Raw genomic sequence first — 14,034 nt, 5'->3', positions numbered from 1 at the left:
TTCAGAAACAACCAGTATTTAGAGCTGTCTTGTGAAATCACACTCCACTCTGCATCGTGTCGGGGGAAAAGTATGCTGAACTACATGACAACTCTGTATTCCTACCAACATCATCATGATCATCTCTCACACACACACACACACACACACACACGAGATAATTTTCAAGCACGCACAGAATCAGCACTTTGTAAAAAGGACTTCACAATTAGGAAATGTCTCACTCTTAGGATTTAATATTAAGCCTTTCAAACAGTCCTTTATAGAAACTCTAATTTCACGAACAAAAAAATAATAAGCTCCCCCTTCCATAAAGGGAACCAAAAGGCTCACATTTGTCCAATGCACAAATAAGGCCACAGAGGATTAGACTGAATTTTGGTGGGACACAGATTAAATGTGATTTTGAAATGTTGAAATCTTCAGCAGAATCCATGACTAAAACAGCAGACAGTGGGGGCGCCTGGGTGGCTCAGTCGTTAAGCGCCTGCCTTCGATTCAGGTCATGATCCCAGGGTCCTAGGATAGAGCCCTGCATCGGGCTCCTTGCTTGGCGGGGAGCCTGCTTCTCCCTCTCCCACTCACTTTGCTTGTGTTCCCTCTCTCACTGTGTCTCTGCCAAATAAATAAATAAAATCTTAAAAAAAAAATAAAACAGCAGACAGTAATATTAAATTAGCTAAGAAGTGCTCGCCTCCCAGAAAACTGGCGTCCTTAGAAAAATGACATCTATTTTTGGTATTTCAATAGCCCTAGAAAGAGATGCATATAAATGCTAAGCCATGAATATTTCAAATGGCCACATTTCTGCCCTAATGGTGAGGGGAGGATATTTATATGTGTGTGTGTGTGTGTGTATGTGTATATATATATACACACACACATATATATATTTTCGAACTAAATGAAAGAAACCTATTTTCATTCTATAATCTTGAATGCACTGTGTCATCACCACTGAAAGCTTCATCTCCAGAAGTTTCTCCTGGAAAGTAGCATTCTAGTGGAACAGATAATTAATCAGAGAACTAGAAAGAATTCCAAACCAGCAGAGAGAAAGTAAAGCAACCACATTTGATTTCCAGAAGGAAAAAGTTGCAAATAGTAGTAGTTGGGAATTTTATCATGTCTGCTTCTGAAAACTGCTTCTTAAACAATGCTTTCTTTTACATTTACACAGTATATGGAACTTTTGAAGCAATTTTAATCTTCAGATAACTTGATCCAATAGATACTTGAATACTCAGTGTCCTAACAAGAGGAGATAAGATCTGTCCACTAAGAGGAATGCTATTTCTCTTAAAGGAGGCAACTATATTCCTTGAGGCAAAGGCTGTGTTGTTGACCACAGTGGTCCTGTGCCAACCGTGAGGCCCCAAAAGGGGCCCACTCACCAAACGACCTGTTGCAAGAGGAATGAACGAACAAGTGGACAAATGTATGAACACGTTTAATGCTAATGACTCTGGACTTGTACAAATAACATTCAAAGGTAGGTCTCCGCTGTAAGAACTCATAAATATTTACAACCGAAAGTCTTGCGGAAGATGTGAAAAATTCTGATGTTTAAGAAAAGGTAAAAATAACGCAAGTGTGAACTAAGTAAAGAAGAGGTGGCATATTTTAGGAAGCTTGACAAAACTCTTTTAGCAAAAGCACACTGCCTATTGCTGTTCAGAATAACTGTGATATAGCAAAAGTAACTTAATGAAAACATGTTCCTTCGAAGCTACTAGAAACCTGCTTCTGGCTCACAGTCCAAAGGTAAACTTTTCGTGCAGGAGCAAAGACAAGGACAAAGAGAAATCACCACCGTTAGTGCCTGCACCAGAGCTATTTATTAGTGTAACTTTTTCTTTTTTCTTAAAGATTTCGTAACAACTGAAGTATGTACAAAGTCTTACAGCATTTACACCATAAAAAGTTTCCCATTAGCTGATGAAGTCTAAGGTAGTGCCGCTGAGAACTTCAGAGCATGAGTACAGAGCAATGAAGCAGACTGCTACACGTTTTTACCTCTCCGCCACCACACACCACAACTGTCAGCTGGTCCACAGCTAACGATCCACCTGCAAGACAGGTTACTGGGGAAAACGGGAACGAGTCGATTATGCAGCACTAGAGACCAAGGGGTGGAAAAGCTACATGGCATCATGTTTCTACAGTTTCCTAGAGCTGTAACAAAGGTCCACAGCCTGGGAGAATAACATATGCAAGACAACACAATCGCACTGCTCAGATAATGGTTCGGTTACTAAAGGTATTCGCTTTTGAATGGGAGGCTCTATACCGATATGGCTGGTATTTCCATTTGTGTTCATGTCTTCAGATAGCTCACACCTGCACAAGCCCCACTCCCCTCTCCCAAATAAATCAACAGCACAGGGAGGGAAGGAGAGAGGCAAGAGAGTCAGCACAGAATATCAGCTCTTGATCAAAAAACAAACAAGTTTTTTTTTTTTTTTTAAGACATTTAGTATCAGCTTTAGGATGGTCATTCCCGTCATAAGATTAATAGTAGAAATTTCAGAATCAACCCAAATCAGAAGAACATCAACAAAAACCCCCAACCCCCAAACTCCTAGATTTAATCACCTTCATTGTTTCTGATTGTCTTTCCTTGGGGTATTACACAGAAGCACCAACATTTACACACTTAATTGGACACAAAACATAGCACTGTTGCCCTAACCACTACTTTAGTAAGTGGCAGGAGAATTCCAGTACGCAAATAATTAACATCAGGCTCACCGCTTTCTTCCTCAGAAAACCCAGCCTGGTTCTCTAGCTTAGGTCAGTCACTGTATCTGTTTGGTAGCAGATCCCATGGATTTTCCCCACTGTTTCGGGCTCACACGTAGGCAAATTGGCTTTTTATTTCAAAAAGATTCTACTCTCAACTTAAAAGCCAGTTGATAAAACCTTTAATTAAGACACAAGAGCGCGGGATATAAAAACACAAGAACCACATAAATATCGAAGAAGTTGTATACCATTTCTCGTGTAAACAGTTTTGCTTAAGATTGAAGCCCTAACTGGATTCTGGCCTGAAACTCTTGGCAGATGACGTTGTGTTCAGACAGGCTCTGCAGCGATGGTTGACGTGGAAGCCAGGTCAGTCCCCATGTTGACAGGCATGCAACTTGGAAACATTGCACAGCGAGCAACACAAAGCGAGTGGAGAAGCTCACAACACTTCAAGGAGACCTCACAACCTTCACGACTGCGGATGCACAGACAGAGACCCACCCCTCCCTCCTCTGCACGCACTTGGTCTTACACGTGGGAGACCTTCTGTGACTCTCTAGCTTGTTTGATGCTATATAACCACTTGATGATCCTAGCATTTCTTTCGATGGCAGAAATGCCATATGGCACCCGGTCATTGGCACTGTCATCATTTCTAAGGTCACTGTTACTGTCCTGAGACTGTTCGCAGTCTGAGCTGATCATGCTTGCGCTGCGGAAGTTGAGGGATATGATGTCGGAATTAGCCCTTGCAAAATTTTCCATTCCAAGGTTTTCCAGCTCTTCGGGGTCCAGTCCGCAGTAGTTGAAGAACCTCTCCACGTCCGCGTCCACGCGGAAATACCTGTCACTCAAGTCCGACTTAGACCGCTGGAGCGAGGGTCTCCGGCTGACGCCGCAGGCCGGTTCCACCGGTTCGGCTTCCGGGGACTTCACGGTGGCCATGGCCGCGACCTTGGGTTTGGGAGGCAGGGGAGGGGCGGAGCTACTGCAGGGGATCGCTTTTAGGGGCTTCACACTGGTCACTTTGCGGATGTCCGAGGAGCTGTGGGAGACGTGGAGGAAGGACTCGGCCGACTGCTCCAGCAGCCTCCTGCCCACGTGGGAGCCGCCCTCCTGCGGGCTGCCGCGGCCCTGCGTGGGGTACACCTTCAGGGACTCGGCGAAGGAGTGCCGGTGCAGGTCGGTGGAGTCTGGCCGGTGGGGCGGCCAGTTCCGGGAGCTGTGCTTGTGCCCCGAGCCCGAGCTGGAGCCTTCGGAGCTGTTGATGATGTTTTTCAGGATCTCGAGCTTCAGGTTCTCCCTCTGCACGCCGCTCTCGGTCTTGGCGTGGCTGCCGAACACCCGGAGCGTGGGGCTGCCCAGGGCGCGCTTGGCGGCCGGGCACACCGGGGGCTTGGCCAGCACGGCCGGCTTCACGGGCTCCTGCTTGGCGTTGATGACCTCCTGACTCTTCACATACTTGGCCTTGTCCGCTTCCAGCCTCTCCACGGCGCTGAGTCTTTTGGGGTTGGGCTCGGCCTGCCTGCGAAAGTAGTCGGGCCCTTTGTTGAGGATGCGCAGGGGGACCGCCGAGGTGAAGGTGCCCGCGGGGCTGACCGGCTTCACCATGCTACCTGTCTGTAGGGTCTCCGTGGGCATGGTGGGTGGTCTCTCCCCGGCAGCCGTGTTGGATTCTGGTCTGGGCGCCTCCGGATACGCTGAATAGACACATGTACACGAAGCACAAAGGGCAGCGGACGGAGCCTGGAATCTGGGTGTCAGCAGCTGCAGCAGAGGCGCCTCATCTCACAGCTCATTAACTGCCACCGGGCCTCTGATTCACTTTCCCCCTTTCCGAAAGGCCACAAGCCACAAGTTCCTTTAATCTGCTTAGCTGCCTCCTTTCTTCTCCCCGAAGGATGTGGGAGTCTCCTCCAGGTCTTTGTGCTCAACTGCAGGCAGAGCTGAAACACACAACAACCAACCGCGGGTTAGGATGGGCGAGTGACATCACGGCTGTAGCAACAGAGAAACCCGCGGCGCCCCCGCCTCCGCCGGCCTCCGGGCCCTGGGCCGCTTCTGGGCGGCGATCCCGGGGTCCCGGAGCGCGGACCGCCCGCGCCCGGCGTCCCAGCCTGCGCCCTGGCGCCCGCAGTCGGACGGGGGTGCTGGGGGACAGAGAGGGGCCGAGCTTTCCCACGCGTGGGCTCTTGTGGCCGCCTCCCCGTTGGTGAGATCCGCCCCCTAATCACGCCCGACTGGCATTCCTTGTATCAAACCCAGGAAATCCTGGCTGAATGTGGAAATGCGGGTTTGGCAGAGCCGCGTTCCCAGTTCACTGAACGCCCCTGGGTTCCTACGAATCGGGCAACTGCTTCAGTCTCTGGCAGCGGTGAATTAGAATACGTCTCTTTCTCAACGAAGCAAAACTTCTGATTTCTTACTACCCAATCTCTCGATAACATCTAAAACGAGCACTTCTTTAATTCTTCAAAAACTGAAAATACTGGCAAGAAAAGGGATTGGCAGCAAAGATGAAAAAAAAAAAATTAAAAAGCGTGTTTCGGTTATCTTACTTTTGCCCACTAATATATTTGAAAACATTTTCTCCTGAAAACGGAGACAAATGTATGACTTCCTGTTACCTACAAGCTTATTTTTTAATTAAACAAGAAAACTAGAAAAACCTCTAGATTAACCTTGTAACTAGGTAATTTGATTATAAGTGCTCCATGATTTTTCACACTTAATGAGCAGAAAACAAAAGTGTCTCTGTGGTGTGTAGGTCCCCCAATCCTCTAGGGAACTCAGAACACAATCTTAAAGAGGTCAGTCACACCTAAATATGTTACGTTAGAGAAAACTGGCATAATAGTTAACTATTCATGTACTTATTATTCATGGCTTTCTGAACAATTTGACCACCCTCTCCCCCAACCAAAACCACTATAAGGAAACATTTATCAGTACTCCCAACAGAAATCTACAGGCCGTCTTTCTACTTAGTACACAATGTATGTAGCGTTTTTCTAAGAACAACTCCGCTCTCTGCCTGTTCCTGCTGGCAGAGAACATTTTTGAATGTATCAGCATCCCAAAGTAACTGGGTACAGACTTTTTCAGCGTCTTTGGCTATAATTAGGAATACTAAGGATCATGTATTCAACTAACATCAAAAAACTAACTTGCAAAATAAATAGAGTGGTATTACTATAAAATCATCTGCTCGCATGGTAAGAAAATGAAGTGTCTATTAAGAACGAGCATGGAGGGGCGCCTGGGTGGCTCAGTGGGTTAAAGCCTCTGCCTTCGGCTCAGGTCATGGTCCCAGTGTCCTGGGATCGAGCCCCACATCGGGCTCTCTGCTCAGCAGGGAACCTGCCTCCTCCTCTCTCTCTCTGCCTGCCTCTCTGCCTACTTGTGATCTCTGTCAAATAAATAAATAAAATCTTAAAAAAAAAAAAAAGAATTATGTTCTCTTATAAAAAAAAAAAAAGAACGAGCGTGGAGGTGGGGGAAGGGAAGCCCGATTGTTCTCCCTTACCATCTTTTTTTTTTTTCATTTTTTTTTAAAGATTTTTATTTATCTGACAGAAATCACAAGTAGGCAGAGAGGCAGGCAGAGAGAGAGAGAGGAGGAAGCAGGCTCCCTGCTTGAGCAGAGAGCCAGATGTGGGGCTCTATCCCAGGACTCTGAGATCATGACCTGAGCCGAAGGCAGAGGCTTTAACCCACTGAGCCACCCAGGCGCCCCTCCCTTACCATCTTTTAAAAACTTAATCTCCAAATACACTCACCGCCATGTTTTGTAAAGAGACAATTTCGATAATCTGCAAAAGGATTTGTTCTAATAAAAATATTTTCCAATGCGAGACTTGAGAAGCCCCAAGGCAATTCCTACATAATGACTTCCTTTAATTGTGCAGTTCTGTTATGATACTTCAATTTAGTTGAAAGAGCCACCTCCTCCCCCTTCTCATGAAGATTAAGTGAGATTGCTTCTTTGAACAAATTCTGAATGAAATGCCAGAGGGGAGCGGCAATTTCTCTGCGGAGCCTTCTGTGTTTCTTCATCTACCACCCTAGGGTCCACCTGATGGAAGGTGAACTGGAGCCCCTTTCCCTGTGGAGCTCAGAAGCAGAACAGGTGGCAGAACCTGGGCTCAGAGGCAACCCCACCGGATCTTTCCAGGTTCTTGAGAGAGGGTTGCCCCACCCACCATACCCCCCACTCCTGCCAGGCCACATTTCTCCCCAGTAAGTGAATGAGTATAACATCTCCAGCTCCAGCTTCACATCTGGGGCTTCCAAATGTGTCCGCAGTTGGGACAGTGGCAGTACATTTGGGGGCAGAGTGAAGGACATGACTGAGATTTATGCCCATCAGCTTTGTGTTAAAGACCAAAGCAAACTTTCTGCAAGGCAAGTGGGAAGGTGGCCCGGGGGTGGGGGGGGTAGGTGACAGAGCTCATACCTCTTCTCCTGGGGCCTCCTCCCTTCATCTGGGATATGAGGTGCTTGAATGAGATTCCCAAGATCCTCTCTCCCTCTAAATCATGGGGTTCTGAGAAGCTAAGAATGAATGAACTATCTCCAATTTCAAAATGGCACCTGGGACTATTGGCCTATGACTGGACCATGGTTCCTGCATTTACTGTTCTTAGGAAAATATTCTCTGAATGATGAGTTGTCCTGATCATCCTTTTGTGATCTAGCCTTAAAGCCCATGCCCCTGCATGACTGTCTTCCCTTGTAATTCCATCATACGAGGTCCAGAAGCCCAAATATCTATGCTGTCACTGACCCAAACTCTCCAGCATGCCCTGTCACGGCGGGCTCTGAGACCTTTGTAACACTAAATAAGAATCGTTACTCTCAACGCACAAGACTGACGGACACCAGTCTGTTTAGCAGGGCTCACGCCTCAGGAAGCTCACTGGGATGCTTTCACACTGATTTCTTCCTGGAAAAAAAGGCGAGAAAATGGGTGAACGGAGGCAGACGCCCTCAGGAGGGCTCCTGCAGGCAAGCCTGTCTGCTCCAAGCCATCTAACCTTGGGGAGCAGTTTCTAGAACAAAACCGATGTCGAAGGATTATGTAAGAAAGGCACTGATTGTAACCACTTTCCACTTCATTTCCTTTTTGTTCCTCACCCCCTCTTCTTTCCTCTGTCATGCCCAATTGCCCTAATAATTTTCAACACACTGATATTTACACAGCACCAGGTTCAGAGTTTAAAAAGCTTTAATTTGAACGCTTAGGAGAGGACAAGAAAAACATCTTCCTAGAAGAATCGAAAGCAGAAGACAATGCTATAGGAACAGGCTGGGGGTTGGAGGATCTGGTGTAGCCAACAAATTATGCCTACTTCAAACATAATGAAGGTGGCTTAGGCTGCTCCTTCTTCTAATACTTATCTAATCATATAATCCCTAACTTCTGTTCTTTTACTTTTCATTGCTTCAACAGTGTGGGCTGGGACAGAGCTGTACATTCCCAGAGTTCTGTAAGGTATATGGTCTCGATGAGGACCAAGTGCATTTGGTGAAAAGATGGGTCAAATGGTAGATGACACAGTTGAGGCTACATCTCAACGTCATTTCGTGACAACCACGAACTGTGCTTAGGGAACACTGTGGCACACGACCCTCTGATGACGCAGCCCTGCCACTGGTCCCCAACACCTAGGCAGACCCCTCAGGGGCGGCCAGGAGAGACTGCTGTTGCCTCATCCTGTTCCAGGAAAGCAAAATTAGACCTCAGCTGCACAGGATTGCATGCACCACAGTCATTACACAGTCCTGCTTGAGCGCTGACTTCTGGCTAAGGAGAGGGAACATAAGCCAGAGGGAGAGAGAAACGTCCACTTGCAAACTATTTCGCTATATTCGACCTTGCTGAATATTCATTGGAACATTTCATGAAAGTCTAGAATGAACTGGAGAATAAAGCTTGGCAGAGCCGAGGTACCAAATGGTCAGCTGAAGCAGAGCACGCGTGAACTCCACTGCGCTCTGGCCACGTTATCTGTGTGGCAGTGGGATACCAGCCAGGGACAGAGGGCTCAGAAACAAATGGTGACTCCCACTCACTGTAGCAGTGTTTCTGAAACTTGAAGGTGCTGGTGGCTGCCTGGGGATGTCCTTGAAATGGAGAATCCTGAAGTAGATTTGGGGTGGGGCCCGAGCTTCTGCATTTCTCAAAGATCCCAGGTGATGCTCAGGAAGCTGGTCCAGCCTTTGACTGGCCAGAGCAAAGGGAAGGAAGCCTGCCGCTGTACTAGCAAGCAATAGGTTGGAACTGAAATGCCTCTACACACTTTATGGAAAAATGCTTAAAGGCAAAGGTCCTGGAATCCGGGTACCACGCACCGCAGTGCCTCTGAGGTGGGGCTGATCAAGGACGACTGTGGCCTGTGTGAGGGGCCACCGGCTAAGGGCTGCCATGGGGACTGCTGTTCACTGTTGAAGCAGCAAATCCAGATCTCTGCAGAAACTCTTCCGATTTTAAAATTCAATTTGTGAAACACTGGGGGCCAAGTGCTTCTGGTAAGTAAAAAGAAAGAGATAGTTAATGCTTAATTGGTCTTTAAATTTTAAGTAGGAAGAAAGCACTGCAGTTAGAGCAAGGACCCTGGGATTGAACACAGTCCCAGATTCACCTACAGCAGTTTCTTAAATATGTGAAGACTGGCCATTTCCCAGGTGCCTTCCGGCACGGAAAAGGTGGTAATGTTGCTGTCAAGGGGGAGTTTAATTCCATTTCCAATCACCAAACAGCTCAGTGTGGTGACCTTATCTATGAAAATTGAATGTGTTGAATTCGGTGAGCTTGAAAACATCCTGGTTCGAACATTCTTGGAGGCAAGTAAGAAAAGAAGCAGTTTACCTTTGAGGTTAATAAGGATTCTTGAAGAACTGATTTTTCTAATTTCCTCACGTGTCTGATCACAGAACACTGACAATACATATACATTGGTTCCATGTCGCTTTCTGACTTTTTTGTAATAGTATTCGTGCTACTGACTTTAAGGCATCAAATTCCAACTTGCTGGGGGGGGGGAGGGTCACTCTCACAGCTGTTCTTGCATATTCCCGTTTAAGGACAGGCAAGCATCCATGTCAGTGAAGTAAAAAACACACAGTTTCATAGGACAATGTTACCTTTGAATTCTTAACAAATATAAGAGAAATGCACTCACAATGTAGGAGTGCTCACTGAATGATGGGCTGTGCTCAATCAGTTAGTACCTGTTGATGGAGCAGTTAGGTGTCAGGTGTAAAGAAACAGGAAGTCATGATAATTTAGGGGGAAAAAAAAGACTCAAAATGTATATGATGATTATGAATTGAATAATGCCGGTGACAAATGTGGCAGACTGTCCCAAAAAACTTCCCCACAAACCACTTCTCAGTAGTCAGTCATATGAAGGGCAGTGAGGATCTGGAATAAAGGCGCGTCCATCCATTCTCAAAGCAGCTGTCTACTGAATTCATGGTACAATTCAGAAACATCAAAGACAGCCAGTGGCTGGTCCGGTGTGCTAAGGGGACAGAGACTCACTGCAGGTGGCAAGGGCAGATGGACTCCAGGTTTTAGGCAGAGTGTAGGGAGCAAACAAAAGGGGAATGAGGCATCAGTGACATGGTCAGATCTGTATTTTTAAGAAATCCCCTGCTGGCAGAGAATGGGTAGCTGGAGGGGAGCCAGAGGGGCTTCGACAGGAGCCAGTCAGAACTGTCTGGGGGTGGGAGAGAGCAGCAGGGCTCAGAGCAGCTGACTTCGGGTCTGGATCCTGGCTCAGCCCCATAAAGCTGAGTAGCCTTGGGAATGGGAATAATAATTGTACCCACTTCTTTTTGGGATTTGAGAAGATTCAGTAGGGGCAAAGGCACTTTTTGTTCACGTAACAATTATAAGGAGGGGGGTCTCTGGGGATGGAGAGAAGCATGGACAATTTCAAGAGATGCTGACGAGGTGCACTGGGCTGAATTTGCAGACGCACTAGGTGTGGAGGGTGAGGGGGCATACTGAGGATGACTCTGGGCTTCTGGTAGGACTACTGAGAAGTGGTTTATGGGTAAGTACACTCTCTCTTCCATTGCTTGCTCTTCTGCATGCCAGGCCTGAGCCAAACCCAGCTCTAGCGGCCCCTACAAACCAGCCCAGTGCATGCACACATCGGTCCTGACCTCCAATGCTGGTGATTTCTGAACCGGCAGGGTGTCACAAAATTTGTCACCTCCTTAATAGGTATCGCACGTAGTTAACAATACCGTGGTTATCACAAAAAGATTATATTTAGAAGCAAAATGCATTCAAAAATAATGCTTAGTTCTGGGGGCTAAAGGAAGCAATGCCATTCCCCTTGGAAGACACTGATTTATCAATTTTAGTGAATATACCATGTTTTGAACATCTTCCCTTCCGAGTGCAGACTTCTTTGTATTGGTTTCTTACACGCTGCTAAAATAATTATAAAAAATACAATGCAAAAGTAGAGGAGCATATCGAAAGTGGAAAAGTAAATGGGGATGTCACAAAAGTATGTTTCCAAAAATGGACTGAATTTGTACACTAGTGACTGAACAGAAACTAAGAAATCAGAGGGCCAACCATCTGGAAGCATTAAGTCAAAACCACTGCCCTCTCAGGACCTGTACTTTTTCAATTACTGAATGACGTGCCTCGTTCGTTCTTATCATCTGGTGAATCCCGCTCGTCTATAATTCTGATGGCTGAATCTTCTCTCTTTTGACCTTAGCGTGACCATCAGCATCAGCTCCAAGCTGTAAGTGAAATAATCTGGCCATTCACGCTATCACTTTGAATACTCTTGGAAGCCAGGGGCTTTTCCTTTGACTTAAAAAAAAAAAAAAAAATTTTATTTACTTATTTGAGAGAGAGCGAGCGCACAAGCAGGGGGAGCAGGAGAGGGAGAAGCAGGCTCCCCGCTGAGCACAGAACCAGATGAAGGACTGGATCCCAGGACCCTGAGATCATGACCTGAGCTGAAGGTGGACGCTTAACTGACTGAGCCTCCCAGGTGCCCCTAGGGGCTTTTCCTCATAACGTTTCAACTTCTGATTCCAGTATCCTCATCATTTTTCAGCTTATTTTTTCAGTTGGCTAGAGGAGGTCTTCATATGTTATTTAGTAACAATCTCCGCCCTAGGTTTCCATTACTTTGTTTCAATTTTCCACATGTTAGGTAAACCACTCCTACACTTTCTCAGCACCTCCTTTAAGTCCTGTTTGTCCTGAAATGTGCATTCTACACAATGGTAGGATAGAAACAGATGTTGGAATGAGGGCACATATGTGAGAGAGGACAACTCTTCACTTAAAACAACTACCTAGATATGGATCAAGAACTGATGTCTATCTCACTAGCTCTCATATAATGTGCTGGGGCACACTGGTGGAGCAGCAGGGAACTTGTGCCTGCGTTTTGATAAATGGGAGAAAATTATTCTGACAACCCAGGAGGCCCTGTGTTATGGAAATATCCTCCAGGTGGCGCTGTGAGCCGAGCAAGTCCAGAGGGAAGCGTAGAGGGGTGCAATTTGTCACCCACAGTGTTGCCTCATGTCAAGTCGGCAAACAAAGACCAGAATGGGAGACAACTTTGCCATAGGAGTCTCAGCTCTCTGCTCAGGACTGTGATGTAGGAGGCTATGTCTGTCTACCCTGATCTCAGACAGATGAGAGGAAGCTGTGTTTCCATGCGTACAGGGATGGGAGCTTCCTAGGTTCACATTCGTACTTGGGAAAAGGTGGTCTGGGGTTATGGTAAAAGGAATTCCCCCAAAGATTCACCCCCAACAGAAGCCAGCCGCCTTGCACCAAGGGAAAGGCTGTGAGCGCCCCCTGGAGTGGCTGGAGGGGGTATGGCTGCCCCCAGGCAACCCAAAAACTCCGAGCAAGAGCCAGCTATAAATCCCCCATGCCCAGGGCCAAGGAGAGGAACCCTGTCCTCTTCCCCATAACACTCTGCATGCTCTGCACATTCGCACACCCTCACAGGACCTACAGGGAGAGGTCAGAGGTGATACCTAATCATGAGTGGGAAAGGAACTGGAGAAAGGAAGGAGAGGAAAAGCCCACAATGTTTATTATAAAGTCTCCTCCTCCACAGTAATTCCTCCTCCTCCCCTTCCAAGCCAACACAGGCCTGAGTTGGAAGAGGCAGAAGCTCATTTAAACCAGATGAGAGGTTGGAGTTTGGGTTGTGACAAATGCTGGCCTGGGCTCTTTTATCCTGAAACTGATCTGAGAACTTTCAATTATTTAAGACTAACTGAAGAGGCTATGGGTCCCATCTGAGATTTCATCGCAGGGATGGAAAGGAGAACTTGGCTAGGTGAGTTCTCAGGGCACGGGGAAAAAGAGTACACCCACTTCCGGTTTAACCCTCATGAATCCAGGGCAAAAGACAAAAGGGCTCCACATAATATCCTTCAGGTTTTCTCTCTGCCCTTGGACTCGCTGCCCCTCCTCAGTTCAGAGCCCAGGTTCCAGGTCAAGGTCTGCTGCGCTTACTCCACAGCGGGGTCTGCGACCCCAGGAAATTACTCAAGCTCAGTGTACCTCAATTTCCTCATCTATGGATAATGATCCCTACGCTTCCTAGAGCTGATGTGGGAATTCTGTGAGGGAATACTCTGAAAAGTGCTCAGCGTGGAACTCAGTACCAAGTTTGCTCAGTAAATGTGAGCGGTTATTAAATTTCGTCCCCAGTGTCCACAACTTGGCACTGATAATCACCATCATTAGATTTCAAGCTTTATGGTAACTGAATGATCTTTTGTCTTAAAATGATTCCATTACTCTCCAGTGATAGTGTGTGTGTGTGTGTGTGTGTGTGTGCTATTTCTGTCAAAGTGGATGGACTATGCAGTTTCTGTCTGAAAGGTCATTTGCGTGACCCCATTTTTATTTGAGTTACAGAGAAAATATGTGGTTTCGAATTTCAAAGCAAACAGTTATGTGAGTGAACTAGGCTAGAGTAAATAATAAAGCCATTATTAAAAATGAAATCAAACCTAAAATTGGTAGGAGAAAAATAGTAGGTCAAATCTCAATCTATGATGGATTCTTTAATGTCATTCTCAAGGTCATTTAGAAAACATATTCACAGGCTTCATTTTCAGTTTGAAGTCAATCCATTATTTAAAAATGTTATGGGTTTCTTTGAAAATGTCTTTCTCCTACTTAAGACAATTTAAAGGAAACAGCGGATCAGAGGGGGGAAAAAATCACATTTCTGGTTCAACATTCTTTTTTGGCCAAAGGTAGAGGAA

The 14,034-nt window shown here is 46.4% G+C and overlaps 1 protein-coding gene across 1 annotated transcript in view; it reads right to left on the bottom strand.

The window, feature by feature from the left end:
* Positions 1-1,819: 1,819 nt before the first annotated feature.
* The window catches only part of FAM110B (family with sequence similarity 110 member B), a 70,036-nt gene continuing 57,821 nt past the window's right edge, over positions 1,820-14,034 (bottom strand). Inside the window, exon 2 of the mRNA XM_032882595.1 lies at positions 1,820-4,694. Coding sequence (XP_032738486.1) covers positions 3,277-4,389 — 1,113 coding nt within the window. The 5' untranslated portion in view covers positions 4,390-4,694 and the 3' untranslated portion in view covers positions 1,820-3,276. The remainder of the gene's footprint in view (positions 4,695-14,034) is intronic.

This window comes from Lontra canadensis, unplaced genomic scaffold (assembly GCF_010015895.1).
Source record: "Lontra canadensis isolate GAN:19392208 unplaced genomic scaffold, GSC_riverotter_1.0 scaffold83, whole genome shotgun sequence".
Classification (NCBI taxonomy): domain Eukaryota; kingdom Metazoa; phylum Chordata; class Mammalia; order Carnivora; family Mustelidae; genus Lontra; species Lontra canadensis.
The sequence above is the reverse complement of the archived record's forward strand: the minus strand, read 5'-3'. Positions and strand labels throughout refer to the sequence as shown.